This window comes from Ovis canadensis, chromosome 2 (assembly GCF_042477335.2).
Source record: "Ovis canadensis isolate MfBH-ARS-UI-01 breed Bighorn chromosome 2, ARS-UI_OviCan_v2, whole genome shotgun sequence".
Lineage (NCBI taxonomy): Eukaryota > Metazoa > Chordata > Mammalia > Artiodactyla > Bovidae > Ovis > Ovis canadensis.
This window is the reverse complement of record NC_091246.1, coordinates 90,497,754-90,524,197: the sequence shown is the minus strand read 5'-3', so window position 1 is coordinate 90,524,197 and position 26,444 is coordinate 90,497,754. Positions and strand designations below refer to the sequence as shown.

At 42.5% G+C, this 26,444-nt stretch overlaps 2 protein-coding genes across 2 annotated transcripts; one reads left to right on the top strand and one right to left on the bottom strand.

The window, feature by feature from the left end:
- The first annotated feature begins 15,234 nt into the window (after positions 1–15,234).
- LOC138434602 (interferon omega-1-like) lies at positions 15,235–15,822 on the top strand. Its single transcript, XM_069579413.1, has one exon. The coding sequence runs from the start codon at positions 15,235–15,237 to the stop codon at positions 15,820–15,822; it is 588 nt and encodes a 195-aa protein (XP_069435514.1).
- A 9,083-nt stretch (positions 15,823–24,905) lies between these two features.
- LOC138432386 (interferon alpha-H-like) lies at positions 24,906–25,286 on the bottom strand. Its single transcript, XM_069573732.1, has one exon. The coding sequence runs from the start codon at positions 25,284–25,286 to the stop codon at positions 24,906–24,908; it is 381 nt and encodes a 126-aa protein (XP_069429833.1).
- Positions 25,287–26,444: the final 1,158 nt, after the last annotated feature.

The window sequence follows — 26,444 nt, the reverse complement described above, 5'->3', positions numbered from 1 at the left end:
ATCCTTCCAGCCCAGGGATCAAACCCAGGTCTCCTGCATTGCAGACAGATTCTTTACCAGCTGAGCCACCAGGGAAGCCCAAGAATAATGGAATGGGTAGCCTATCCCTTCTCCAGCAGGTGTTCCCGACCTTGGAATCAAACCAGGATCTCCTACATCCAGAGCTCCTACAGACCAGGAGCTCTACAGATTGTGTAGAGCTCAACACAACACCATCTAAAAGACAAGACTGGAAGTAAGCAAGTGTAAGGGGAACTGCATCCTCTTCAATTGTACTGTTGTAATGATTGTAATGTCTTTGGAATGGTGAATGGCACTTTTGTGATAGAGAAGAATGGGAATTGGGAAGTAAGAACTTGCTGAGTATTTCTCTAAGACAGGAGGCACATTGTCAGAGGAGAGGGCTGGATCCAGGGCTTGAGACAGTGGGCACGGGGGCAGGACTGCCTGGGTGATGTCCCAGCGTCAGTCTGCATTGGTTCTATGACCTTCAGCACCTCAGCTTTCTCCCCAGTTACATGGAAGTGATAATCCTGTCTATTCCACTGGCTTGTCGTGATGATTGGATGGCCTCACGTATTTCTAACAATGCCTGGACAAATAAGCAGGCATCTTAGCCGTTCCTGTGTGGGCAAAATTCACACATCCAGCTATGGGCACTGGATAGAATTTCCCTGAGATGACCTCTTCCCTTCCTTTAATTCTCAGTTCACATCTGATCTCATCTCTTATGCGAACCTGGCGCCCTGTCCAAACGACTAACATCTAGTAGTTTCCAGATAACAGCTGACCTCTCACACATGAATGAAGTGGCTGTCCAGGCTGTACCCCAGTCTCTTTTCAGTGTGAGTTAATAGGACTACATCCTCAGAATCTGATAGCCTCCATAGGGAGTGAAAACCAGAGACAAATAAATAGATGCTTAGATTCAGCAAAGCTGACAACTAGCCTTTTAGGTGAACACTCTGCCTTGGAGCCTGCTGCCCTGCTCTGGCTCTGTCTGCAGCTAAACAGTCTCACTTGGTGTCGGGGGATGTTCAGCTTTAAGGGATCCAATATGTTATTCTTTTGTTTTGTGTGCCATTTCTCAAGGATTCTCTGTTTCTTGTTAATTCCTGGAAAACAGGAGCGAGCAGAGCTGCGTGCAGTTCTCACGACTGAGATCATGAGAGCAGGCACCTGCTTGGATCCCTTCAGTGACTCCCTTCAGTGACCTTAATTAAGTGTAATCTATTCAGTTATGCCCCTCTTCCTCAAGATATTGAATGCTTTCTGGCCCTTTGAAGATTGTTATTTGCTTGACTTTGTTTTTGCTCAATTTTTTTACTGCCTAAAGCTGCCTTGTATGAAGATATATAAACATGCATTTCTGCAAATAAGGCATCCTTGTTTCACTCGAGACTTGGGTCCCCTGCATCCCTCTTCTCGTTGAGTCCAGTCCCCAGGTCCCGGTCTACAAAGACCATGACAACATGGGGTGGTCTAAAATCTGTCACACTGTAGAGCTCTTCATCCCTGATTTGTAGTTAAGTGACATTTTGTCATTTGCACGGAGAAGACTATATCACTTTTCCCCCCAATGTCAGTGTTAACTTTCCATTTGCCTTTGTGCATTCAGTTCAGTCGCTCAGTTGTGTCCGACTCTTTGTGACCCCATAAACTGCAGCACACCAGGCCTCCCTGTCCATCACCAATTCCCAGAGTCCACCCAAACCCATGTCCATCGAGCTGATGATGGCATCCAACCATCTTATCCTCTGTCGTCCCCTCTCCTCCTACCCTCAATCTTACCCAGCATCAGGATCTTTTCCAGTGAGTCAGTTCTTCACATCAGGTGGCCAAAGTATTGGAGTTTCAGCTTCAACATCAATGCTTCCAATGAACACCAAGGACTGATCTCCTTTAGGATGGACTGGTTGGATATCCTTGTAGTCCAAGGGACTCTCAAGAGTCTTCTCCAACACCACAGTTCAAAAGCATCAATTCTTCGGTGCTCAGCTTTCTTCACAGTCCAACTCTCACATCCATACATGACCACTGAAATAAACCATAGCCTTGACTAGATGGACCTTTGTTGGCAAAGTAATGTCTCTGCTTTTGAATATGCTGTCTAGGTTGGTCATACTTTTCCTTCCAAGGAGTAAACGTCTTTTAATTTCATGGCTGCAGTCACCATCTGCAGTGATTTTGCAGCCCAGAAAAATAAAGTCTGATACTCTTCCACTGTTTCCCCATCTATCTGTCATGAAGTGATGGGACCGGATGCCATGATCTTAGTTTTCTGAATGTTGAGCTTTAAGCCAACTTTTTCACTCTCCTCTTTCACTCTCATCAAGAGGCTTTTTAGTTCCTCTTCACTCTCTGCCATAAGGGTGGTGTCATCTGCATATCTGAGGTTATTGATATTTCTCCTTGCCATCTTGATTCCAGCTTGTGTTTCTTCCAGTCCAGCATTTCTCATGGTGTACTCTGCATATAAGTTAAATAAACAGGATGACAATATATAGCCTTGACGTCCTCCTTTTCCTATTTGGAACCAGTCTGTTGTTCCACGTCCAGTTCTAACTGTTGCTTCCTGACCTGTATACAGATTTTTCAAGAGGCAGATCAGGTGACCATCTCTTTCATAATTTTCCACAGTTTATTGTGATCCACACAGTCACCACTTGGCTTTGGCATAGTCAAGAAAGAAGACATAGATGTCCTTCTGGAACTCTCTTGCTTTTTCCATGATCCATCGGATGTTGGCAATTTGATCACAACTTAATTTTACTTTCCAGCAATGTTCAATGAAGGAGGAAAGATCTGATATCTTGAAAAATCGGAGAGGAAATATACTACCTCTTCTTTTCACTTACATTTTCTCTTCCCTTTTTTTGTCAACAAACCTCAAAGTGGAAATAGAAAAGATTGCAGGATCCTTAGGATCCTTTTACAAATTGAAACTACAAATGCCAAGCAAGAGTTAACAATATGAAAATTATATAAATGTAGTACATGAAAAAATGGCTGCTTAACCATTGGAAAGATCCCCTGGAGAATGAAATGACAATCCACTCCAGTACTGTTGCTGGGAGAGGCCTGTGGACAGAGGAGCCTGGCAGACTGCAGTCCATGGGATCCCAAGGAGTCGGACACGACTTAGTGACTGAAAGACAGCAACAACCATTGCATGGACACAGCTAGGACAAGGGTACTGGCTAAGACAAAGAGGTTCCCCAAAAGCAGCAAGCCATTCTAACCACTTGAACACCTGGACAGGAGTGGTGGCTACACTTTACTCTTCTTGAGGGTAACATTGGAGGTTTAATCATCTTGATATAGCCTGAGTTCAGCATAATGATTGGCACCGAGTAAGTGCTCAGAAATTTTCTCAATTGAAGAGGGCAAATGAAACCAAATTTGACAAATTATTAATTTCTGCAGCAGAGCCAAAGGCGAGATCCATGCATATAAAGCTCAGGTATCTTTCACGCCTAATTAGCTCTTCCAAGAGAGTATCTAGAGGCAGGAGAAAGAAGACCGTTTTTTTTTTTTTTTTTTTTAGTTTTTTCTTTTTTAAATTTTAATATATTTAATTCTTACATGCGTTCCCAAACATGAACCCCCCTCCCACCTCCCTCCCCATAACATCTCTCTGGGTCATCCCCATGCACCAGCCCCAAGCATGCTGCATCCTGCGTCAGACATAGACTGGCGATTCAATTCTTACATGATAGTATACATGTTAGAATGTCATTCTCCCAAATCATCCCACCCTCTCCCTCTCCCTCTGGGTCCAGAAGTCCGTTATACACATCTGTGTCTCTTTCCCTGTCTTGCATACAGGGTCGTCATTGCCATCTTCCTAAATTCCATATATATATGTTAGTATACTGTATTGGTGTTTTTCTTTCTGGCTTACTTCACTCTGTATAATCGGCTCCAGTTTCATCCATCTCATCAGAACTGATTCAAATGAATTCTTTTTTATGGCTGAGTAATACTCCATTGTGTATATGTACCACAGCTTGCTTATCCATTCATCTGCTGATGGACATCTAGGTTGTTTCCATGTCCTGGCTATTATAAACAGTGCTGCGATGAACATTGGGGTACATGTGTCTCTTTCAATTCTGGTTTCCTCGGTGTGTATGCCCAGCAGTGGGATTGCTGGGTCATAAGGTAGTTCTATTTGCAATTTTTTAAGGAATCTCCACACTGTTCTCCATAGTGGCTGTACTAGTTTGCATTCCCACCAACAGTGTAGGAGGGTTCCCTTTTCTCCACACCCTCTCCAGCATTTATTGCTTGCAGATTTTTGGATCGCAGCCATTCTGACTGGTGTGAAGTGGTACCTCATTGTGGTTTTGATTTGCATTTCTCTAATAATGAGTGATGTTGAGCATCTTTTCATGTGTTTGTTAGCCGTCCGTATGTCTTCTTTGGAGAAATGTCTATTTAGTTCTTTGGCCCATTTTTTGATCTAATTAAAATTAAAAGCTTCTGCACAACAAAGGAAAATATAAGCAAGGTGAAAAGACAGCCTTCTGAATGGGAGAAAATAATAGCAAATGAAGCAACTGACAAACAACTAATCTCAAAAATATACAAGCAACTTATGCAGCTCAATTCCAAGAAGACCTTTTAAAAGAAGCCTAGCAAAGCTTCCTTCAAAGTTGCTCTTATCAGGAAGTAAGATCCAGATTAGTTCAGTTCAGTTACTCAGTTGTGTCTGACTCTTTGTGACCCCATGAATCGCAGCATGCCAGGCCTCCCTGTCCATCACCAACTCCCGGAGTTCGCTGAAATTCATGTGCATCGAGTTGGTGATGCCATCCAGCCATCTCATCCTCTGTCGTCCCCTTCTCCTCCTGACCCCAATCCCTCCCAGCATCAGGGTCTTATCCAGTGAGTCAACTCTTCGCAAGAGGTAGCCAAAGTATTGGAGTTTTCCCCTCAGCATCAGTCCTCCAATGAACAGCCAGGATTGGTCTCCTTTAGGATGGAGTGGTTGCATCTCCTTGCAGTCCAAGGGACTCTCAAGAGTCTTCTCCAACATCACAGTTCAAAAGCATCAATTCTTTGGCACTCAGCTTTCTTCACAGTCCAACTCTCACATCCATACATGACCACTGGAAAAGCCATAGCCTTGACTAGACGGACCTTTGTTGGCAAAGCAATATCTCTGCTTTTGAATATGCTATCTAGGTAGGTCATAACTTTCCTTCCAAGCAGTAAGTGTCTTTTAATTTCATGGCTGCAATCACCATCTGCAGTGATTTTGCCGCCCCCCCAAAATAAAGTCTGACACTGCTTCCACTGTTTCCCCATCTATTTCCCATGAAGTGATGGGACTGGATGCCATGATCTTTGTTTTCTGAATGTTCAGCTTTAAGTCAACTTTTTCACTCTCCTCTTTCACTTTCATCAAGAGGCTCTTTAGTTCTTCATTTTCTGCCATAAGGGTGGTGTCATCTGCATATCTGAGGTTATTGATATTTCTCCTGGCAATCTTGATTCCAGCTTGTGCTTCTTCCAGCCCAGTGTTTCTCATGATGTACTCTGCATAGAAGTTAAATAAGCAGGGTGACAATATATAGCCTAGATGTACTCCTTTTCCTATTTGGAACCAGTCTGTTGTTCCATGTCCAGTTCTAACTGTTGCTTCCTGACCTGCATACAGATTTCTCAGGAGGCAGATCAGGTGGTCTGGTTTTCCCATCTCTTTCAGATTTTCCAGTTTATTGTGATCCACACAGTCAAAGGCTTTGGCATAGTCAATAAAGCAGAAATAGATGTTTTTCTGGGAAATAGATGTTTTTCTGGAACTCTCTTGCTTTTAATCATGATGAATTAGTTTATTAATCTGATTTTGAATTCTGTCACACTGGAATGTGTATGGATTTGGGAAAGTTCTGGCTGTAATTGAATCACATTTCTACTGCTTCATAGCACCTATGGTCTGTTGTTCTTGCACATAGTAGGTACTCAGTAAATGAGGGTATCAAAGGACATGCTAAAGAGAACCAGTTATTGTTTAATGGCTTGGGAGGGTTGTTCAGAAGATAGAAATACTTCCTGTAAAGTGTTTAGCACAGTCCCAGGTGCAGCGGGAACGTTTAATGTTACCTTTTCCTATTTCTTTTACTGTTTTTTGAATTCTCTTATTGACTGAACGAGCATGTGCATGTCTGCTCAGTTGCTCAGTAGTGTCCTACTCTTTGCAACCCCATGGACTGTAGTTTGCCAGGCTCCTCTGTCCATGGAATTGTCCAGGCAAGAATACTGAAATGGGTTGCCATTTCCTCCTCCAGGGGATTTTCCCGACCCAGGGATGGAACTGGCATCTCCTGTATCTCCTGTATTGTCAGGCTAGTTCTTTACTAATGAGTCACCTGGGAAGCCCTTTAATGAGTGAGGTGAATCTATTTTCAATTCATGTTTCCGAAAGCTGCCAATTTGGGCTTCCCTGATGGCGCTAGTGGCAAGGACTAGCTAGACTGGCAGGCTATAGTCCATGGGATCACAAAAGAGTCAAACACAGCTGAAGAAACTTAGCATGCACACACTCAAGGCTGTGAATTTGCAACTTTGCTTCTGCAAATTTGAAGAATAGTGATTGAATTTCCATTACTTACTAAATTTCTCATTTTTTAATTCTGACTTGACCATAATTTATCAGGACGATTTAAAATCTCTAAATGATTGCTTTTGTGCTAAGTTGCTTCCAGTGTGTCTGACTCTTTGCGACCGATGGACCGCCAGGCTTCTTTGTCCAAGGGATTCTCCAGGGAAGAATACAGGAGTGGGTTGCTGTGCCCTCCTCCAGGGGATCTTCCCGACCTAGGGATGGAATCCAGGTCTTTTATGTCTATCTGCATTGGTAGGCAGGTTCTTTGCCACTGCTACTGCTGCTGCTAAGTCGCTTCAGTCGTGTCTGACTCTTTACCACTATGCTACCTTTTTAAATATTAATTGCAGGCATTCTGATGTGAGCATGCAACTTATAATATGTTTGCTCTGGAGGAATTATAGATATTTTCTGGGTAGTCTAATATATGATAACTTTCATGGGTGATTTATAAATATTTGATAGAAGTTGTATTTCCTAGTCTGGGTGATAGTGGCCCTGTATATAAACCTCTGGTTTATAGTCTTTTACATCATATTTCAGGCCTTCTTTTCTCTATTATTTTTCTGTATTTTTTACCAGCTTACAGCACTGGACTAAATGTCACTGCTACCATGTTTCTGTTTGCGTTACTACATATGCTGCATTTTCCCCGCTAAACCTCCTATAATATTTGAAATTTAGTTCCATGCTCTTAAATTTTAATTATAGATCCAATTGCATTTCCATGTATATTGACCTTGTTTCTCAAATGTAACGTGTTTTTATTGAATTGTCCTGGATGTTAATGACATTAATATTGATATTAATTCTTTATCAAGATCTCATTGATGTTAACATTGCCACCTCTAATTACATCCTTCATTATATCTTCTTGCTCTGTATATGCCCATCTTTTTTGTTGTTGTAGTTTTAGTATTAATAAGTATTTAGTATTATTTGAATTTAGGCTTTTCTTCCTCTTCAAGGTAACAGTGGGGTTTATGCTTAAAGCAATCAACAGATGTTTTCATTCATAAGTAGCTTGTATTTATTATCTTGAGTGCTGTATATTTGGGTCTTAAGTGCATTGATATCTGCTTTACTGTTAATATTACTTTTACGTTTTCTTAAAGCTACTGAATTAATTTGTTTTATTATTTATCTGGTTTTGCTGGGTCTCTGTTGCTGTGCGGGCTTTCTCTAGTTGTGGTGCTTGGGCTTCTCATTGCAGCAGCTTCTCTAGTTGAGGAGCAGGGGCTCCAGGTGCACAGGCTTCAGTAGTTGCAGCTCAGGGGCTGAGTAGGTGCGACTCCCAGACTCTAGAGCACAGGCTCAGTACTTGTGGCTTATGCGCTTAGTGGCTCTGAGGCATGTGAGATCCTCTTGGACCAGGGATCAAACCAGTGTCCCTTGCATTACAAGGCAGATTCTTAAGCACTGGACCACCAGGGAAGCCCTTTTACATATTTTTTTTGACACTTGTCATACTCCTTTCAATTCTCCATTGCCATTGATTTAAACCCAGTATACTTTTGAAAGCAATTTAGAGTTTCTCTTGTGTTTTGAATGAAAAATTGCAAAATTAAAACTGCAAAAATTAACCTATTGGGGGAGTTCCCTGGTGGTCCAAAATCACTGCAGATGGTGACTGCAGCCATGAAATTAAAAGATGCTTACTCCTTGGAAGGAAAGTTATGACCAACCTAGATAGCATATTCAAAAGCAGAGACATTACTTTGTCAAGAAAGCTCCGTCTAGCCAAGGCTATGGTTTTTCCCATGGTCATGTATGGATGAGAGAGTTGGACAGTGAAGAAAGCTGAGTGCTGAAGAATTGATGCTTTTGAACTGTGGTGTTGGAGAAGACTCTTGAGAGTCCCATGCCCTCAAGGAGATCCAACCAGTCCATCCTAAAGGAGATCAGTCCTGCGTGTTCATTGGAACGACTGATGTTGAAGCTGAAACTCCAATACTTTGTCTACCTGATGTGAAGAGTTGACTCATTGGAAAAGACTCTGATGCTGGGAGGGATTGGGGGCAGGAGGAGAAGGGGATGACAGAGGATGAGATGGCTGGATGGCATCACTGACTTGATGGACAGGAGTTTGAGTGAACTCTGGGAGTTGGTGATGGACAGGGAGGCCTAGCGTGCTGCGATTCATGGAGTCGCAAAGAGTCAGACACAACTGAGTGACTGAACTGAACTGAACTGGTGGTCCAGTGGTTAGGACTTCCACTACTGTGGGCCTGGGTTCAGTCCCTAGTCATGAAGCTAAAATCCCGCAACCTGCATGGCACACCCAAAAATAAATAAATACATTTTTAAAAGTAATTTAAACCGATTTTACTGTTCCCTTCTAGTTCTTATTGGGGCTCTTGCTTTTAGCCAATAGGGTAAGTGTTCATAGGAGACATGATGGGAATGGGTATGCACATGAATTTATGTTCAAGTATAAGCAGACAAGAGGCCCTAAAAGACTAGTGAAAATAAATTGACAGTTTATTTAAGAAAATAAAAACATGGTAATTTTGAATGTGCTTAGCATGATGGTCGGAGAAGGCAATGGCACCCCATTCCAGTACTCTTGCGTGGAAAATCTCATGGACAGAGGTGCCTGGAAGGCTGCAGTCCACGGTGTCGCTGAGGGTGGGACACGACTGAATGACTTCACTTTCAGTTTTCACTTTCATGCTTTGGAGAAGGAAATGGCAACCCACTCCGGTGTTCTTGCCTGGAGAATCCCAGGGACGGGGGAGCCTGGTGGGCTGCCGTCTATGGGGTTGCACAGAGTTGGACATGACTGAAGCGACTTAGCAGTAGTAAGTCATGATGGTAAGTTGAATGCAGTAGGCAAAATTAATGCCATGTATTTCAAATGTGATGGCTGGAAAATATTTTGGAGTCCTGTGGTCAGTAAGGCCGTAATCAACTTAAACAATTCTCATTGTAAGATGGAGCATATGAAGATATAGCAGTGAGTCTGGTATTCTTATCTAGCTTGTAAACTTACTCTAAAGACAGTTCTCATCCTGAGAATCAAAATCTTTTTGAATGATGATGATACTGTTGGCTATCATTAATGATTACAGCTTCTGACCTGTTTTTCAGGACATACTGAATCTGCATCCAGCCACAAATATAGTTAAGGAAACAACTAGAAGATCTACCAGAGTGTCACATAAACTACTCTTTTTTGATGGCTACCCTGTGAGCTTTAACCAAGAAAGCAGGTGAATCAAGTTAGGTCTGAGGGAGAGCATAAGGGCAGGGCACCATGCTCTCCATCTGTTCCTGGAAGCCTTTCATGGCCTCTCTTTAGGGATTCACTATCCAGCATTGGACTGGAGCAAGCTAAAGCAGTGAGAGGAAGATTTAGGCAAACCTCCCCCCTGTGCTCCAGGCCCTCAGCTTTGGAGTCTTACTTGACTAGTGAGTAATGCATTCCTGAACAAAAGATATGAAATTGGAGTTTTACTGCCACCTATGGGATGTAGTCAAATACTGGCTTAGAGCCTGGCTATATTGGTCTCTCAAACTTCAGCTGAGAAGAAGGCAGGAAATTAGAACGCAAAGAACATTTTGATGTCCTACTAGTTTAAAAGCAAAAAAAAAAAAAAAAAAGTAGAAATAAAGCAAAAACAATTCTTCTTCATAGTAGAGATCCTAGTGATGTGACCAGTATGCTTTTGGATGCACATATTCATCTTACTCCAAAGTAGGTTTACACATATAACGGGCATAATTGTATAAATTAAACCAAAAAAGAGACACATATTTAATTAACAATTTATTTGTAAATGTTATCCCTGAGCTGACTTACAGTGTGTCTAGCACCATGTAAAGACAAGCTGTAATAACTGACTCTTGGGATGAAGGCACTGGGTTTTGTTTTTCGCTTTCTCAAAGGATCCTTGAATTCTGCAATGCAAATTTACTCCGCCACCTCTATGATCAATTACCTGCAAGTTCTGCACATTAATAATTTCTTTATTGTTAAATATACAATTTTTTAATTTTTAAATTAATATTTTGGCTGCTCTGGGTCATACTGCTGTGCTTGGACTTTATCTAATTGCAGCAAGGGGTACTGTTCTTTGTTGTGGTAAGGAAGTTTCTCGCTGTGGTGGCTTCTCTTGTGACTCACAGGCTGTAGAGCACGGGCTCAGTAGTTATGGGACACAGGCTTAGTTGCCTCAGGGCCTGTCGGATCTTCCAGACCAGGGATCCAGTAGGGCAAGAGAAGGGACACAGCCCTTGTGCCTGGGAGGTTGTCAGAGCAGAAGTCATGAGAGCCTTCTCTTCCTCAACAAACTTGCAGGAGAGATTCAGGAGCAAAGACTGACACACACCTGGTTCAACATGGAAATGATTCTCATGGACCAAGAGACCACCCTTACTCCTGTGGTGCCATGTCAAGGACTCTCATTTCTGCTGTCATCATGGCCTGAATTGATTCAGTTTGTCAAAGGTTTACAGGAACATTAAAGGATAACATGTTCTACTCTACAGGAACTACTCCCTCACAGATACTCAAGCTGATCTATCTTCTTATTTATTTACATGGACATTTATCTACTTTAATATTTATTTATCTATTTATATTTACTTAAATTATTTTGTTCATATAATATTATGTATGTACACTTAAGGGGAAATACATATTTTGTATTTAGTCAGCTTATAATTTTTCTTATCATTAAATTTTTACTATTAAAAAACATCCTTTGCTTTTTTCTTTAAAAAAGAAACACCAAGCTAAATTGCACAACTTGATTAAAGAATTTATTTTACAAGTCCTTGACCCATTTTTTTAATGTGCAGATTAGAATGAAAAATACACTTCCTTTAGCCAGGTTGCGTGTTGCCCTCAAGACCTAGATATAAACATAACTAATTCAATCATTTTTGTAACTTTGATTTTTTTAAAAGGAAATTATATCAAATCAATAATCAGTTAATGCATATTAAAATGTTAATTATTTTAAAAATAGTACTAATTAGTAGCAGAAATGAATATCAGTTAGGTTGAGTTCTACAATAAAAGGGAGAAAACTGGAATACTGCCAGTAGAATATGGACCAAGCGGTGAGAGGATATATCACTGCAAATGCCCATTGGATATTGGAGATGGCAATTTACAAGCAATTCCATTAAATAGAAAGCATGGAACAGAAAAACTGATCAAATGGGAAAAGAGTATAAAATGAGAAAAGGACTTAAAATTGAGTCCTATGACCTCAACCTTAAAAGGGAGGGAACCCCACAAAGGAGTCTTGTCAACTGGAAAAATACTGGCAACATGACTGCCGGGAGTTCAGTTTTTTGGGTGGACTTACTGAGGATTCTAGCCAAGAGGAGAGAGTCTACGCAGCTCTGAGGAACTGCTTCAAGGTTTTAGAGGGGCCAGTATACAAATGTGAGTGTGGTAAAGGGGTTGCATGCCATCACTTGGTAGAAGGTGGCTGAGAGTCAGCAGGAACAGGCATCTCCATGAATGATTGTAGTGCTCTTCTACCTATGAGAAGTTGTAAAAACGGTTCATAACTTTTTCTCAGGAAAATTATCTAACTCTCTGCTGGTCTGTTGCATTAGTTTCCCAGAGCACAGAGTGCCTCTTTCCTGATCTCCACCCTGAACTTCTATCAGAGCCTTCTGGAGGCCAGGGAACACAATGGGTAATGACTTCATTCCTGTAGAACAAGATGCCAAGCGACGTTTTAGCTGTCATCTTCAAGGAGAAAAGTCAGAGTTCATGTGGCTAGAAATTGATGCTCTTCCTTTGTTCTTAAACTCATGAGAAAAGTCAAGAATTTAAAATACAAAGATCCCAGGGGTCAGCTCTTATAGGGTTAACAAAGTTATTTTACTGTATCTCATTGAAGAAATCACTCATAAAATCTTAGATTTACCACCTCATGGCTTGTGGGATGTCATTTTTCATACCAGGGACTGAATCCAGGTCACAGTGTGAAAGGGCCAGATCCTCACCTGTAGGAAAGTCCCTCATTTATTTATTTATTTCAATTAACAGAAAAATCTATTCCCCTCTAACTACTCAAGAGCAATTTTGTTTGTTTTGATTAGACCTTAAAGAGATTTCTCTTGACTTAAGACCACCTCCCTTACTGCCCCACAAAGCCATTTAGCATTTGCAGGGGATTAAGGGCTTTTGTCATCTCCTCCTCCTCCTTCAGCTTATTTTGTTGGTTTCCCAGTATCATGTTCATGTGAACCCTTCACTCTTTTAATGGGCTTGTTCAGACAAATCATTGTAAAGCTCCTTAGGTGTACCTTTGTATTTGGTACATTGGGAATAGTTCAGTGCTCCAGACTGATATTTCTCTCCAGTCGTATAAATGGTCTGATCCAAACAGGGTTAATGAGAGAACTGAGTTAATATTTTAAAGAGCTTAAAATGGCAAGTCCATTAGTAGCAAACAAAATTCAGTTATTACTTGTTAATATTATGATTACTATTACCCAAATTAACATAACGATCTTTGGAAGTATCTGATCCCCTTTTATTTAATTCTAGCTTTCACAAAGCATCTTCTCATTGTTGAGCAGATCTATCACCAGGACAGACGCTCAGCAAGGCTGGTCCCTACGATTCTGCCAGAGGGTTAGTGTTCACCAGCTGAGGCTCTGCTTATCAGTTCCTTTGAGCTGATGGCTGTGACTTCTTCCTTCTCTCCTGAAACTGATCTTATATGGATTAAATGAAAGAAAAATGAGGCCACTGATCTTGCAAAGCAAAGGGCAGTCAACTGACCCAGAACTTTTCCTTCATTGAGTTTCTGGCAGACCCAGCTCTGTCCCAGCCTTTCTGTTGTTCATACTGGCCTCATCCTTCCCCTCTGCCTCAGCATGTCCCCAGCTGTGCTGCACTGAAGTTTGCTAACTCAGAATATGTCATTGTGTCAGGGGAAAGCCACTTCCCTTTTTTCATATTCATGACATTCAGATTTACATTTCTTTTTTTTTGGTCTACATTTGTTTTCTCATCTCGAATTTGACTTTCTAGGAAAGTTGCAAAGAAAAACAAAAAAATCTAAAGTCTTGAAAATGATAGAGTACAGCCCCTCTGGCTTTCTTTACTTCCTTTTATTTTTCTCACCTCATCATGAATTAGGACTAGAGCAGGAGCAGTGAGACTCATCTTGTCCAGTATGTCAATATAAATTAAAACAACTTCAACTCAAGAATCACCCACAAGCAAAGAAAGAAGGCTATTTCCCACGACTGAGTAGCATGAGTCTCACTGCCCTGCATTCTCAGAGGAAGACAGAGACACAGGAACAAAGGAGCCCAGTGGAATCAACTGACTGAAGGAGCAACTGAAGCTCACTGGGTTCTGTGACATAAACTTCTGATGAGAGACAGCAACACCACTGAATCTCATTCCTCCAACTCAGAAACTCTGAACATCACACGTGTTCAAAAAATTAAGAGAGCTGAATGATACAACCTACACTTGGTAAAATGAAAATTATCTCTCTACCAAAGGGAAAATAATGGCAGTTGGATAATTCCTCTGTCTACCTGCACAAATGCACCCTACTCTCAGCATGTGGGCAATACTGACACTTAGGACACCTGGGGATATGGGCCAGGAGAAGAGGGGTCACCACTGGGAACGCGGGTCCTTCACACAAACATTCCAGAGGAGAAGGTGGGGGTTTAGGAAGACCATCCATTTTCCCAACAAGTAAACAAGCCCTCCACAGAAAGGAGATTTTTCGCAGGGAGGGAGTCCAGCAGGTGAGCAAGGGGACTCTGTCACCCAGAGGACAGGGGGTGGCGCCATGTGATCTCTCCCTGAGAGTGAGGTGCTGCTGGGGAAACACAGTCATCCTGGAATTAGTCTCCTCACCCATGTTCCCTGACAAGAACCAGGATTCTGGTGGGGGTATTGGCCCAGCCAGTGGAGGACAACAGGTCTCCAGTATGAAAATGGTGGAAAGAAAGCGTCATGTCTGCAATAGTCCTGACTCCGTGGTTCCCTGAAGCACAACCGCATGGACCTGCAGGAACGTGTTCTAGAAGGAAGAGAAACATGGGGGGAGCTCATGGACTCATAATATTCAGAATCTTCTCTAAATCAAACACTAAAGACTAACATCATTTGTTTCAAAGAGCTTAATTACCAGAGGGAACTGGTAAATTATAAATACAGAAATACAGAGCTGAGGGAGCCTGGTTTCCTATGTAAAGTAAGAGGGTAAAGTGGAGCCTAAGATCAGGGCTGCAGATGTGTTTATGGACAAGAGGAAAGCAACATTTATGCATGAGAGAGAAAAGGCAATAATGTGTGTAATTACAAACATACATTACTCCTGAGTTAAGAAAAAGACCTTTCTCATTTGATTGATAAATATCCATTTGGATGGGCACATAGGAAGTTATTGGGAAATACACAAAAGTAATAGATTAGATTGATGTCATTTTATTTGATCATATTGTAAATACATAAATGAAAATCAAAAAAGGAAGTAAAAGTGTAGAGAAATGACTAGAAAATGAAAACTACCATGTTCCCTATTTAATGGCCTCACTTAGAAAGCATGGCATCAGAGAACCTACCTCAAGGTTCCACCAGACGCCGTCTCAGCCAGCCCAGCAGCAGCCGCATCTTCCCCATGGCCTTCATGCTCTCTCTACTCATGGCCCTGGTGCTGGTCAGCTATGGCCCAGGAGGATCCCTGGGCTGTGACCTGTCCCAGAACCACATGCTGGTTGGCAGGAAGAACCTCAGACTCCTGAGCCAAATGAGGAGACTCTCCCTTCGTTTCTGTCTGCAGGACAGAAAAGACTTCGCTTTCCCCCAGGAGATGGTGGAGGGTGGCCAGCTCCAGGAGGCCCAGGCCATCTCTGTGCTCCATGAGATGCTCCAGCAGAGCTTCAACCTCTTCCACACAGAGAGCTCCTCTGCTGCCTGGGACACCACCCTCCTGGAGCAGCTCCGCACTGGACTCCATCAGCAGCTGGACGACCTGGAGGCCTGCCTGGGGCAGGTGACGGGAGAGGAAGACTCTGCCCTGGGAAGGACGGGCCCCACCCTGGCCGTGAAGAGGTACTTCCAGGGCATCCATGTCTACCTGCAAGAAAAGGGATACAGCGACTGCGCCTGGGAAACTGTCAGAGTGGAGATGATGAAAGCCCTCTCATCATCAACCAGCTTGCAAGAAAGGTTAAGAAAGATGGGTGGAGATCTGAACTCACCTTGAAATGACTCTCACTCACTAAGATGTCACATCAGCCTTGCACACTCACCTGTGGTCATTTCAGAAGTTTCTGATTTCTGCTTTAGCCACAAAATTTACTGATTTACTTAAGCATATATTTTGTAGTATTAAGCAAGGATGTTAAAAACTTAGCTCTAGGGTCATCAGTCCTTAAGTGATTATTTCCCTGATTTATTTATTATTTATTTATACTTGTCATATTTATATTTTCATATAAGGATATTTGCCTTCACATTGTATTAAGATTTAGGAAATATGTTCAGCTTTCCATTTCATTAAAGATGATTTTTTATTTATTAAATTCTTATCAAACTCTTTTAGTTTTCTTTTTGTGTGTGTGAGATCAAATTTATTCTCCTCTCTTTTAGTGGATGGCATTTCCAAACATATTTTTACTGAATGATTGAATAAACCCCAAAATGAACTAATCCAGCAATGAGCATTTACGTAGAAAATCCTGTGTTTTGATGAAAGAAATCTCCACAGGTAAAGATCTCCACTGCCTCATTGGAAACATATTTGTGCAGTGGTCTCTGTGTGGAAATCCAGACACTGAGTCTGTTTATTCTTAACACCTAAATTCAATCTTCAGTATTCTAAACAAGAGTAATTGATGGTAACACTTATCTACTCATTCATTCATTCAGTTCATGTCACATGTATTAATTGAGTATCAAAGTGGCAGATGGTGGAACTGCCTTTAAGAAACACTGGTAAATAAATCTAATTCAGTACCTTCTATGTTGAAACTTTCAGTCTCATAGAGAACGACACATAAAAATAATGTATTTTTTTTAATGTCAATTATATTAAAAAATACAAAAAGAAGTAATGGAAAACTGGGTTCTCACATCAGAAGATACTTACAGTAACTTTTACAGGTAATTTTCAGGGGAAAAAAGAGGGATACCTTTGCTGTGGTACTTGCTGCTGCTGCTGCTGCTGCTAAGTTGCTTCAGTCATGTCCGACTCTGTGTGACCCCAGAGACAGCAGCCCACCCGGCTCCTCTGTCCCTGGGATTTTCCAGGCAAGAACACTGGAGTGGGTTGCCATTTCCTTCTCCAATGCACAAAAGTGAAAAGTGAAAGTGAAGTCTTTCAGTCATACGTGAGAGGTATGTAATTGTAGAAGCCTGAATGGCTGTTGGCCAAGTGGGTCTACAATAAACAAGTGCCACGGGTATAAGTGCTGATTTGAAATTCTTTACTGTATGTCTTGGAGAGGGAAATGGCAACCCACTCCAGTATTCTTGCCTGGAGAATCCCGTGGACAGAGGAGCCTGTGGGCTGCTGTCCATGGGGTTGCACAGAGTCGGACACGACTGAAGCACCTTACCACGCATGCACGCATTGGAGAAGGAAATGGCAACCCACTCCAGGGTTCTTGCCTGGAGAATCCCAGGGACAGAGGAGCTTGGTGGGCTGCCATCTATGGGGTCGCACAGTCGGACACAACTGAAGTGACTTAGCAGCAGCAGTAGCAGCAGCGTTGTGAGTCTGGTAATAAGGACATGGGGATGGATGTGGTCGCTTATAAATAGAATAGACAATGAGAAGAGGACCCTCAGTGTTTAAGGGTCAGGCAGAGGAGAGTCTGCAACAGGCACTGAGGCAGGGGGCAGGGCAGCGAGAAGGACACAAGGATGACCAAGGGAGAGACTACTGAAGGGAAGGCGTGTGCTTCAAAGACACAGTGGGGCCTGCAGGGTGGGTGAGGACCGAACTGTGCCAGCGGCCCTGAAACATACGCCACCAGTGACCATCGCAGGATCTGGTTTAGCAGAATTAACAGGGCAAAAACCAGATGGGAGTAAGTGAAGAGGAAGGGGGATTAAGGGTGCTGTGTACAGACAACGATTTTGCAAACTTGTTTGTGAAGCAGAGGAGAGAAATAAGGTGGAACTTTGAGGAAAGTGTAGCTTACTATCTCTGTGCATATTTTTTTATGTTTTTGCAATATGTTCTGAGAGTTATTTTGAAGAATGTAGGAAATGACAGAAACATGAGTATTTTAAATATTTTACTATTTAAAATCACTATTTGGCTAACATACCAATTTCTCATTTTTGTAAATAATATCACTTTGTGGTAGACTTGTCAGAGTGGAAAGACAGAGAAGCGCATGCAATGATGAACAAGTCATTATTTCCCTCAAGAATCATTATGCTAAATTTGTGCCTTATTCAACTCATAGTTTTAGTTCAATCATCAACATATTGCTTTTGTGACTTGACATATGATAAGCTTTTTTAGTACTGTACAGAGGATAAATGTGTTTTTCAGTTTTCCTATTCTAAAATCCATACTAAAAACATAAATAGACATCTGATGGGTATCAAGGTCATGTGCAATCATGGCACTTCACACACAAAGATGTCTGCCAAATAGTAAAAGATAAAGTATCCAGTGACAATGTATGTTGTGCTAAAATCTAAAGGATTTTGGCACAAAGAGATTATACACTTTCATACAGTTTAATTTGGCAGGATGCTATTTAAACCAAATGGTAAAAGTTTATAAAGCTCTACTAAAACCCTCCATAAACCCTTCTTGAAATAAAACAGCTTGTTCGGGGAATTCCCTGGTGGTCCAGTAGCTTAGACTCAGAGCTCCCAGTGCAGGGGGCCCGGTTTCATCCCTCGTCAGGGAACTAGGTCTCACAGGCGAAACTAAAGATCACACTGCAAGGATGATGGAAAACCTTGCAAGCGGTAACTAAGACCCACCACAGCCAAATAAATAAACAAAACAAAAACAAAACAGCTTACTCATAGGAGGCCCACCATGTTGCTTCCAACAAATGAAACACAGTAAGTTTGAAAGTATGTTGCCCGCAGGCTTAGTGGTGTTCAACTCTTGTTGAACTCTTTGCGACCGCATGGATTTACCCACCAGGCTCCTCTGTCCATGGGATTATCCCACCCAGAATCCTGGAGTGTGTTACCATTTCCTCCTCCAGGGAATCCTCCCAATCCAGGCACTGAACCCCTGTTTCCTGTGGCTCCTACACTGTCAGGTGGATTCTTTACCACTGAGCCACCTGGGAAGCCCTGAAAGTATGTTAATAAGTGTAAATGCTTGGGATAGATATGAACGCACTTTCTGAACTTGAACATAAATGGGAAAACAGGAATTAGAAATTGGAAATGCAGGAATAACTGGATGAAAGTAGCAATTATTATGGGCTATAAGCATATTTTTAAAGTTAGATTATAAACGTCCTGATTTCAACTTTGAAATTTACATATGAATATGAAAATCTAAACTAAGTGCATTCACATTTTGAGTATTTAACAAAGGAACTTTATTTTCATGTAAATACATCTGATATGCAAAAAGCAGCCACTGACTTGGCTCTTATGTATTTTGATGATTTAGGTTCTGCAGAAATTCATTTTAAGTGGTTTCAGGCAAGATGTGGGGTTTTTTGGTGGTCAGGTGGTAAAGAATCCCGCTGCAATACGGAGACCTGGGTTGGGAATATCCTCTAAAGAAGGGAATAGCATCCATCCCAGTATTCTTGCCTGGAGAATTCCATGAGCTGAGGAGCCTGGCGAGCTACCATCCATGGTCTTGCAAAGAGTGGGACATGACTGGGCGACTAACACACACACCCACACACAAGCAAGATGCAACATCAGTAATTTGTAATATAAAATCAGTTTTGTGTTTGTATCTTCCCAAGTGACTCACAAATTCGATTTAGTGCAATCTTAAGCAAAATCAGAAGTGACCTTGAAAATTTATAGCAAATACCAGTCACAGTGGGATGCTGCAAAAGAAATTCCAGTGAGCTGAAGTTAATTAAAACTTCTTTAAAACCACAAAAAAAGTCAAAATAGCAATTCTTAATAATGACTAGATAATTAAAGAAGCATATTTTGAAAACTGATTAGTTTCCTTTTATTAGAACGAAGAAAAAAGTATAATGAATTCTGGTTTGGGTATAAATAAACATAAATTTTTACAGGTGCTGTGAATTTGAATATGAATAATTGACAGTGTATAATAATTATGCAGCTATTAATAAATAATAGCTTCAATATTTAAAATTTCAATGTTAATCATTAATAGTATTTTAAATAATAGTTTCAATATTTTAAATGTTGCTGTGCATTTTAATGTTAATAACAGTTTATAATAATACATGGTTATTAATATTAATATTTTCAATAATAGTTTCAATATTTCTCCACCAATTTAAAGCTGTAGGAAAAATAAACCATTAAAAATCATAAAAGGAAGCCTATAGAAACAAAGCTTACCTCTGCCTCAGGCTCCAGTAAGTTTGATCCGCGCATCAGCAGGGTCCCTAAGTCATTCCACTCGCAGGACTGGGGGACCCCATTACTTCGTAGATACCTGTCCAGATTGTAGATGCCTGTCCCCTTTCCCTGGATTAGTCTTTTCCCCCAGAAACAACCCTGAATCTGAAAACATACCACGACATGCTCTGATTTCAAGCCATCAGTCGCAGCATCAACAGGCACCCTGTAAACCGCTCTGACTAAAATCTCTTCCCAGGAAGGGGAGGGTGAACGCAGGAGCAGGTGCAGAAATCAAAGGCTCTGAGCGAAGCCGCGGCAAAGCTGCCGTGGGCAGTCGAACCCGAAAAGGAAATTTCCTCGGCTCCGGCGGCCCCACGCGCTCTCTGAGCCCCGGCGGCGCCACGCCCGGGGCCGAGGCTCCTTCCGACGGGGACTCCCGGGTTCTCCCGGTGGATCCCGCGCTAGGGTTCGCGGCGCTGAACCTGGAGGCGGGTCCCCCTGGGTGGGCGGCGCTGTCGGTGCGTTACGGCGAATTCGGGTGCGCCCTCCCGGCCGCTGGGGCGCAGCCAAAGGAGCTTTGGGCTCACTTGAACCGCAGCAGCGCGTGCCATTTCTCCGTGGTCCGCTGAATCACTGAGCGGAATGGCAAAATCTATTTGCTAATGGTGCTAGTGATACCTTGCTTCAGCTTCTTCTAGGCTCAAAGCTGTGAAAAGTAGGAAATCCTCCGTTTTGAGATATCAGATCAATCACGCAAGCATGACAGGACCGGCTTTCATTTTCTTTTTTTTCACTACAACTAGGCAAGCCACCTGTGTCTACCACTGGATTCTCAATCTGTTCCAGATCTTAAACCTGTTCCACTCAGAAAACTACAGTATAGTTTGGAGTAAGACCTGCTTGTTAAATTACTCTCTAGCCAGTCTGGAGCTGGAGCAGAAGATGAAAATAGACAATCTTCTAGCTTGTCCTTGCTTGGGAAAGTTGTCCCAAAAGTGCCTCCAAGGAGTCAGCAGCTATTTAGAAGGGGAGGACTACAGCTGCCTTGCCTTGGAGATTGTCCAAAGGATGAGTGAAGTGTGTTTTCCCCATTGAATAAATTTCACAGAAAATTCAGAAAATAATAAAATGATTCTCATAACTCTCTAATCAATTATGTTAATACTACTGTTTGTCAAATCCAAGCAAGCAATCTAGATTGTATTTTCTGTATCAGCTACAAAAATCTGAAATTCAAGGCTTTATATTTAAAGTACATAGGGTTTCCAAAAAAAGAAAGTTTCAGAAATGTAAATGACTTACGCTATTTTTTTAAACTTATGCTTCTTTAACCTCGTTGTAATAAATCATTTATCTTTTTTGTTTTTTTGGAAGGTATATGCTGTCCCTTGTGTCAACTTTAAAATTATTCATGTCCTAAAAATTGAGAGTTATGTTTTATTCAATGGGAAATTTTAGGACTTCAAGCCTGGGAGACAACATCTTGAGTCATCCTGAGAGGACTGCCCCGAGGAGGAATGGGGAAAACCCAGGTTACCTAGAAGTTTTGCAACAAAGGGCAGGTAGTCTGAACATCAAAAGATTATCCTGAACTAAAATTAGATATGCCCAGTAAAGGAATTTAGCAGTTTTCTATGTATGGAAGATGCAAGAGTCTGGGCTGACCGGAATCATTCCTTTGCTCTGCACCTTGGCTGTCTGGGGCCAGTTTCTTGTGTTGACACATCCTGATCTTCTTTTCCTCAGGGCTCACTGTAGGGAGTGGCTACAGTATGAGGGCTGCTAGATGGCATGTGTTCTCCTTCCGGAGTTCCCTCAGGGCTCACAGGCTCCTGGGAAGGGCTGCAATCGCTGATGACTGTAACATCCTTGTTTACTAATATGGCAGGAAATATTCCATTTCTTACTAGAAGCTGAGATGTAACTTTTCATGGCAAACTTTCTTCATTATTTTGTTACAGACTTTGGTCTGTTAAGGCAATTAATATTAGCTGCTCAAACAGAAAAACATGAAAATAACTGCATTTTGAGCACAATAGAGGTTTATCTTTCATCCATGTTAACACCTCAGTGTAAGCATTCCTGACCAGATGGTTCTCTCCCAAACAGTGAATCAGGGACACTTCCCTACAATGCCTTTGCTATCAACAATATGTGATTTTAAATGTCTCTGTGGTGTTGGGTTTATTCCTCTCCTTGGTAAAGGGAAAAAGCTTGATGGAGTACATGGCTGTGTTTTCAAGGGCCAGACCTGTGCAAGGAAAACATGACTTCCAACCATGTTCAACTGGCCAGAATTCATTCTCATGACCATTCCTCACTGTAAAGAGACTAGGAACGGGAGTCTAATTTTGTGGCTGGTGGGAAGAAGATTCAAGCTTGCTGAAGAAGAACCCTGTTCATTTTTAAACTATGTGCACTAACGCTGTTTTTAGAAGAAAGAGCTAATTTTCTTGCTGGTGTACGTTTTACCCAAGAAATTCTGACTGCAGATCTGATTCCACAAATTAAAACCAGGCAAGGCATGTGAGAATGAGAGAAGAATGCACAGGTGTTTACAACATTGTTGGCCCTGTGGTTCCCGAGGGCATAGGTTAAAGTTGAAACACACCTGCTTCTGGGTTGAGAGCATGTGTGTGCATGTGCTTAGTCACTTGGTCATGTCCAGCTCTTAGGTGGGGTCCTTACAAATCAGTCTCTGCTGGCTCGTAGCCATGCTGATTACCCTACAGCTCTTCCTTACCATTCATTCATTCGACCTTTCAGCAAGGCCCTGGCAAAATGCTTCTGGCCTATTATTAATTACTTGTAAGCTGTAGGCTAAGAGCTTATCCATTCATCTCTGCTCCCTGCGCAATGTATAAGGGTAGAAGGGGTTAGTCCGGATGGACTACCTTGAGTTTCAGTCTTGACTTCATCACTTGGTAACTGTGTGGCCTCAGGCAAATTACTGAGTATTTCTAAAGCTTTTTGTCTTTTCTGGAGACTGTACATAATAAAAACGATACATCTACATTATAGAAGTGTTGACGTACACTTTACAATCAGGTGAATTTACAGTAAGATGAAAAACGAGAGTAGAAATCCGAACCCTTCAGGAGCTCTGCAGCGTTGCTGTCACCAGTGTTCCTGCTTTCGTTTTCCACAGGCTGGAGGCTTTAGGAACTGGACAAGGTAGACGGTCATTGTTGCCAGTATTCTTATCCTCAGGTTCTGTGAACTTTCGTTTCTAAAAGTCATCTGTCTCTGAGCCCATCAAACAGGACTTGTAGAACCTTAGAGACAACCAGACGTGAGTAGGAAATTGTTACTGATGAGAAAATACAGACTCAGCTTCAGTGATTTTCTTTGTAGCTCAAATGGTTCGAAATAGTACTCAGAATTGAATCCAGGTCTTTCTGACTTCAAATCCAGCACAATCTTGCCACTTGATCTGCTGCCCTTCTATGGTGGGAAACACAAGCAAGTCTCCTACACTGTGGACGATGTGGACAACAGCTTTCAACACAGGCATTTTGTTAATGTGACTGCAGCCTTGGAGTCCAGATGAGGACTGATACTATAACCGGGAAGAATTAATTTTAAATTTGCACTGGATCTGCTTCTGTGACTTTAACCCATTTTTGTTATTATAAACATCCATAATGGCCTGCCTCAGGGAGATAACCTGACCCTGCCCATCTGTGAATGACTAACTGTAAGGAAGTAAAACGAACACATATCCCTGCCAGGGGCTTGCCATTCTAGGGGACATTTGCAAGTGTGCAGAGTTAAAAGTCTTTTTACTCTGTTTCCTCCCTTGCATCTCTGTTCCATAAAAGAACCTGGCATCTAGGCCTAAACAAGATGTTTAAAGAGGCACTAGCCTCCCATCTTCTCTGGCTGCCGGCTCCCCGATTTAAGTCTCTTCCTTGCCTCAACACCTCCTCCCTCGGATTCGCTGACCTGTTGTGTGGTGAGCAGAGCAAGCATGGATTCGGTAACAATATGAAATTTAGACCTACCGAAGATCCTTGACAAGGGTGTTGTTGTGCCTGCTTCTTCCAGCTTAACAGCACTCATGAATGGGACTCAGGCATGAAAAATGAAAGCCTAGTTAGTTTCTCCCCTTGATATCACTGAGTAGGTGAAAGATTTCATCATCCTACCATCTTTCAAGCTAGAAGTCTCACTGCCATCCCCCTCAGTACCCCTCAGATGCAACAGGTCACCATATCCCAGAAGACAGGTCACCACATTCCAGAAGCAGAAGTCTGCTCAAATCCTGACACGAATCTGAACTCCGGGTCAGCAGAACTGTGGAAGAAAGGGCGGATTGCTCACTCATCATACTCCTATCTTTTCCGCCTCAGAGTTCTACAAAGGGATAGGAACTCAGGCTGGGCTAGGCTAAGATGTCATCTCAGGAGAGGGCTGTGGGGCAACCTCTTGGGGAAGGACTGTCAGCAGGTGTAGGTATAGTCAGGTCCAACTTCCTTGAAAGGGGCCTGGAAACTGCGCTCCAAGAGATGGAGCTGAAACCTGGTTTTCTGTAGTCCAGAGATTTGGAATGTTTACAGGAAGGTTGTTGAATCTGGCTGGAAAAATTACATTTCTAGCCTCATCATGAGCTACTCATATCAGTGTGTATTTTTGTTTCCCACAGTGAATTTTCTTCTGGCTCTGAAAACTGTGGTGCTTGTGATCATGACATAGCTCCTGTGAGCCCACAGAGAGAAAAAAATATCCAGTGAGCATATGCTTTCAAGGAATTCTTTCTAAGAAAGAAATTATCAGACTTCCCTAGTGGTACAGCGGTTAAGAATTCACCTCCCAGTGCAGGAGACATGTCAGATAGAGAGTGACTCTGTGGAAATATTTCCTCACAGCCAGGCTGGAGTCCTCCTTGAGCAGGGGAGCCCCTCGCAGCCCCTCCTCCTGCCTGAGACAGGCTTGCAGGTCAGTGAGCTGCTGATCTAGAGCAGTGGGGAGCTTGTCCAGGAGGCTCTGGTCCCACGCGGCAGCTGAGCCCTCTGTGCTGAAGAGCTGGAAGGTGTGCTGGATCACCTCGTGGAGCACAGAGATGGCTTGAGCCTTCTGCAACTGGCTGCCACCCAGCGCCTCCTGGGGGAATGCGAAGTCATTTCTGTCCTGCAGGCAGGAGGAAGGGGAGACCCTCTTCAGTTGTCGCAGGAGCATCAGGACCCTCCTGTTGGGCAGAAACTCCAATAAACAAGTGTTAATTGCTCAGTCGTGTCTGATCTTTGCGACCACATGGACTCTAGCCAGCCAGTTGCTCTTCTGTCCATAGAATTCTCCAGGCAAGAATACTGGAGTAGGTTGCCATTCCCTTCTCCAGGGGTCTTCCTGACCCAGGGATCAAACTCGGGTCTCCCACATTACAAGTACATTCTTTACCATCTGAGCTATCAGGGAAGCCCTATATTTTGGCCATCTGATGTACAGAGCCAACTCACTGGAAAAGACCCTGATGCTGTGGAACATTGAGGGCAGGAGGAGAAGGGGGCGACAGAGGATGAGACAGTTGGATGGCATCACCAACTCAATGGCTATGAATTCGAGCAAACTCTAGGAGATAGTGAAGGACAGGGAATCCTGGTGTGCTGCAGTCCATGGGGTCGCAAAGAGTCAGACAGGATTTAGTGGCTCAAAAATAACAGTAAGATTTCCTTCCATTGAACCCTGAATGGTAAGCTTCTCCAGGCAGCTGCAGGAGGGAGAAGGTCTTTTTCTTGGGTTCCTTTGGGAAATGCCCACTTGGGAGAGTTTGCAGTTCTGGGCTCTGCAGACAACCAGGGCATAGCATCCTCAGTAAGCCTCTTGATACTGACTTACTGTCAGGGGAAAAACCTTTCTTTTTTACAAGAAACCTTGTCATAGCCGTGCCAGCAACAGTGTTCTCTGGTTGGAAGCATGGAACCTTGCATTTTCCGAGCCATCCCTAGAGTTTTGTGCTTTATTTTCCAGGAAGAATTCCACTTATTGAGGGGTTTCAGGTGGGGAGTCAGCAAGTTGGAGTCTATTTTACAGATTCGGATCCTTTCTGGTGTGGTCCAGTGAAAGCTCAGAGACGGGAATCTGGCAGTGGTGATGGGACCTCTGGAAGGTGTCCGGGATGCCCTGGGGGTGAGTCAGAGGGTGGCCACCACTAGGGCCAAGGACTGGGGAGCTGTGATTTCCTGTTTTAAGGATATTTATCCCTGCGCAGACTAAATTTTAAAAAATCTTCTTGGCCTATCACAGATAATAAGAAAAGAAAAGAAAAGTAATTTAGAACATGGAACCAAAAGATGCAGGAAAACTCAGGAATAAGGGAAAATATTTTAATTGTCAAGA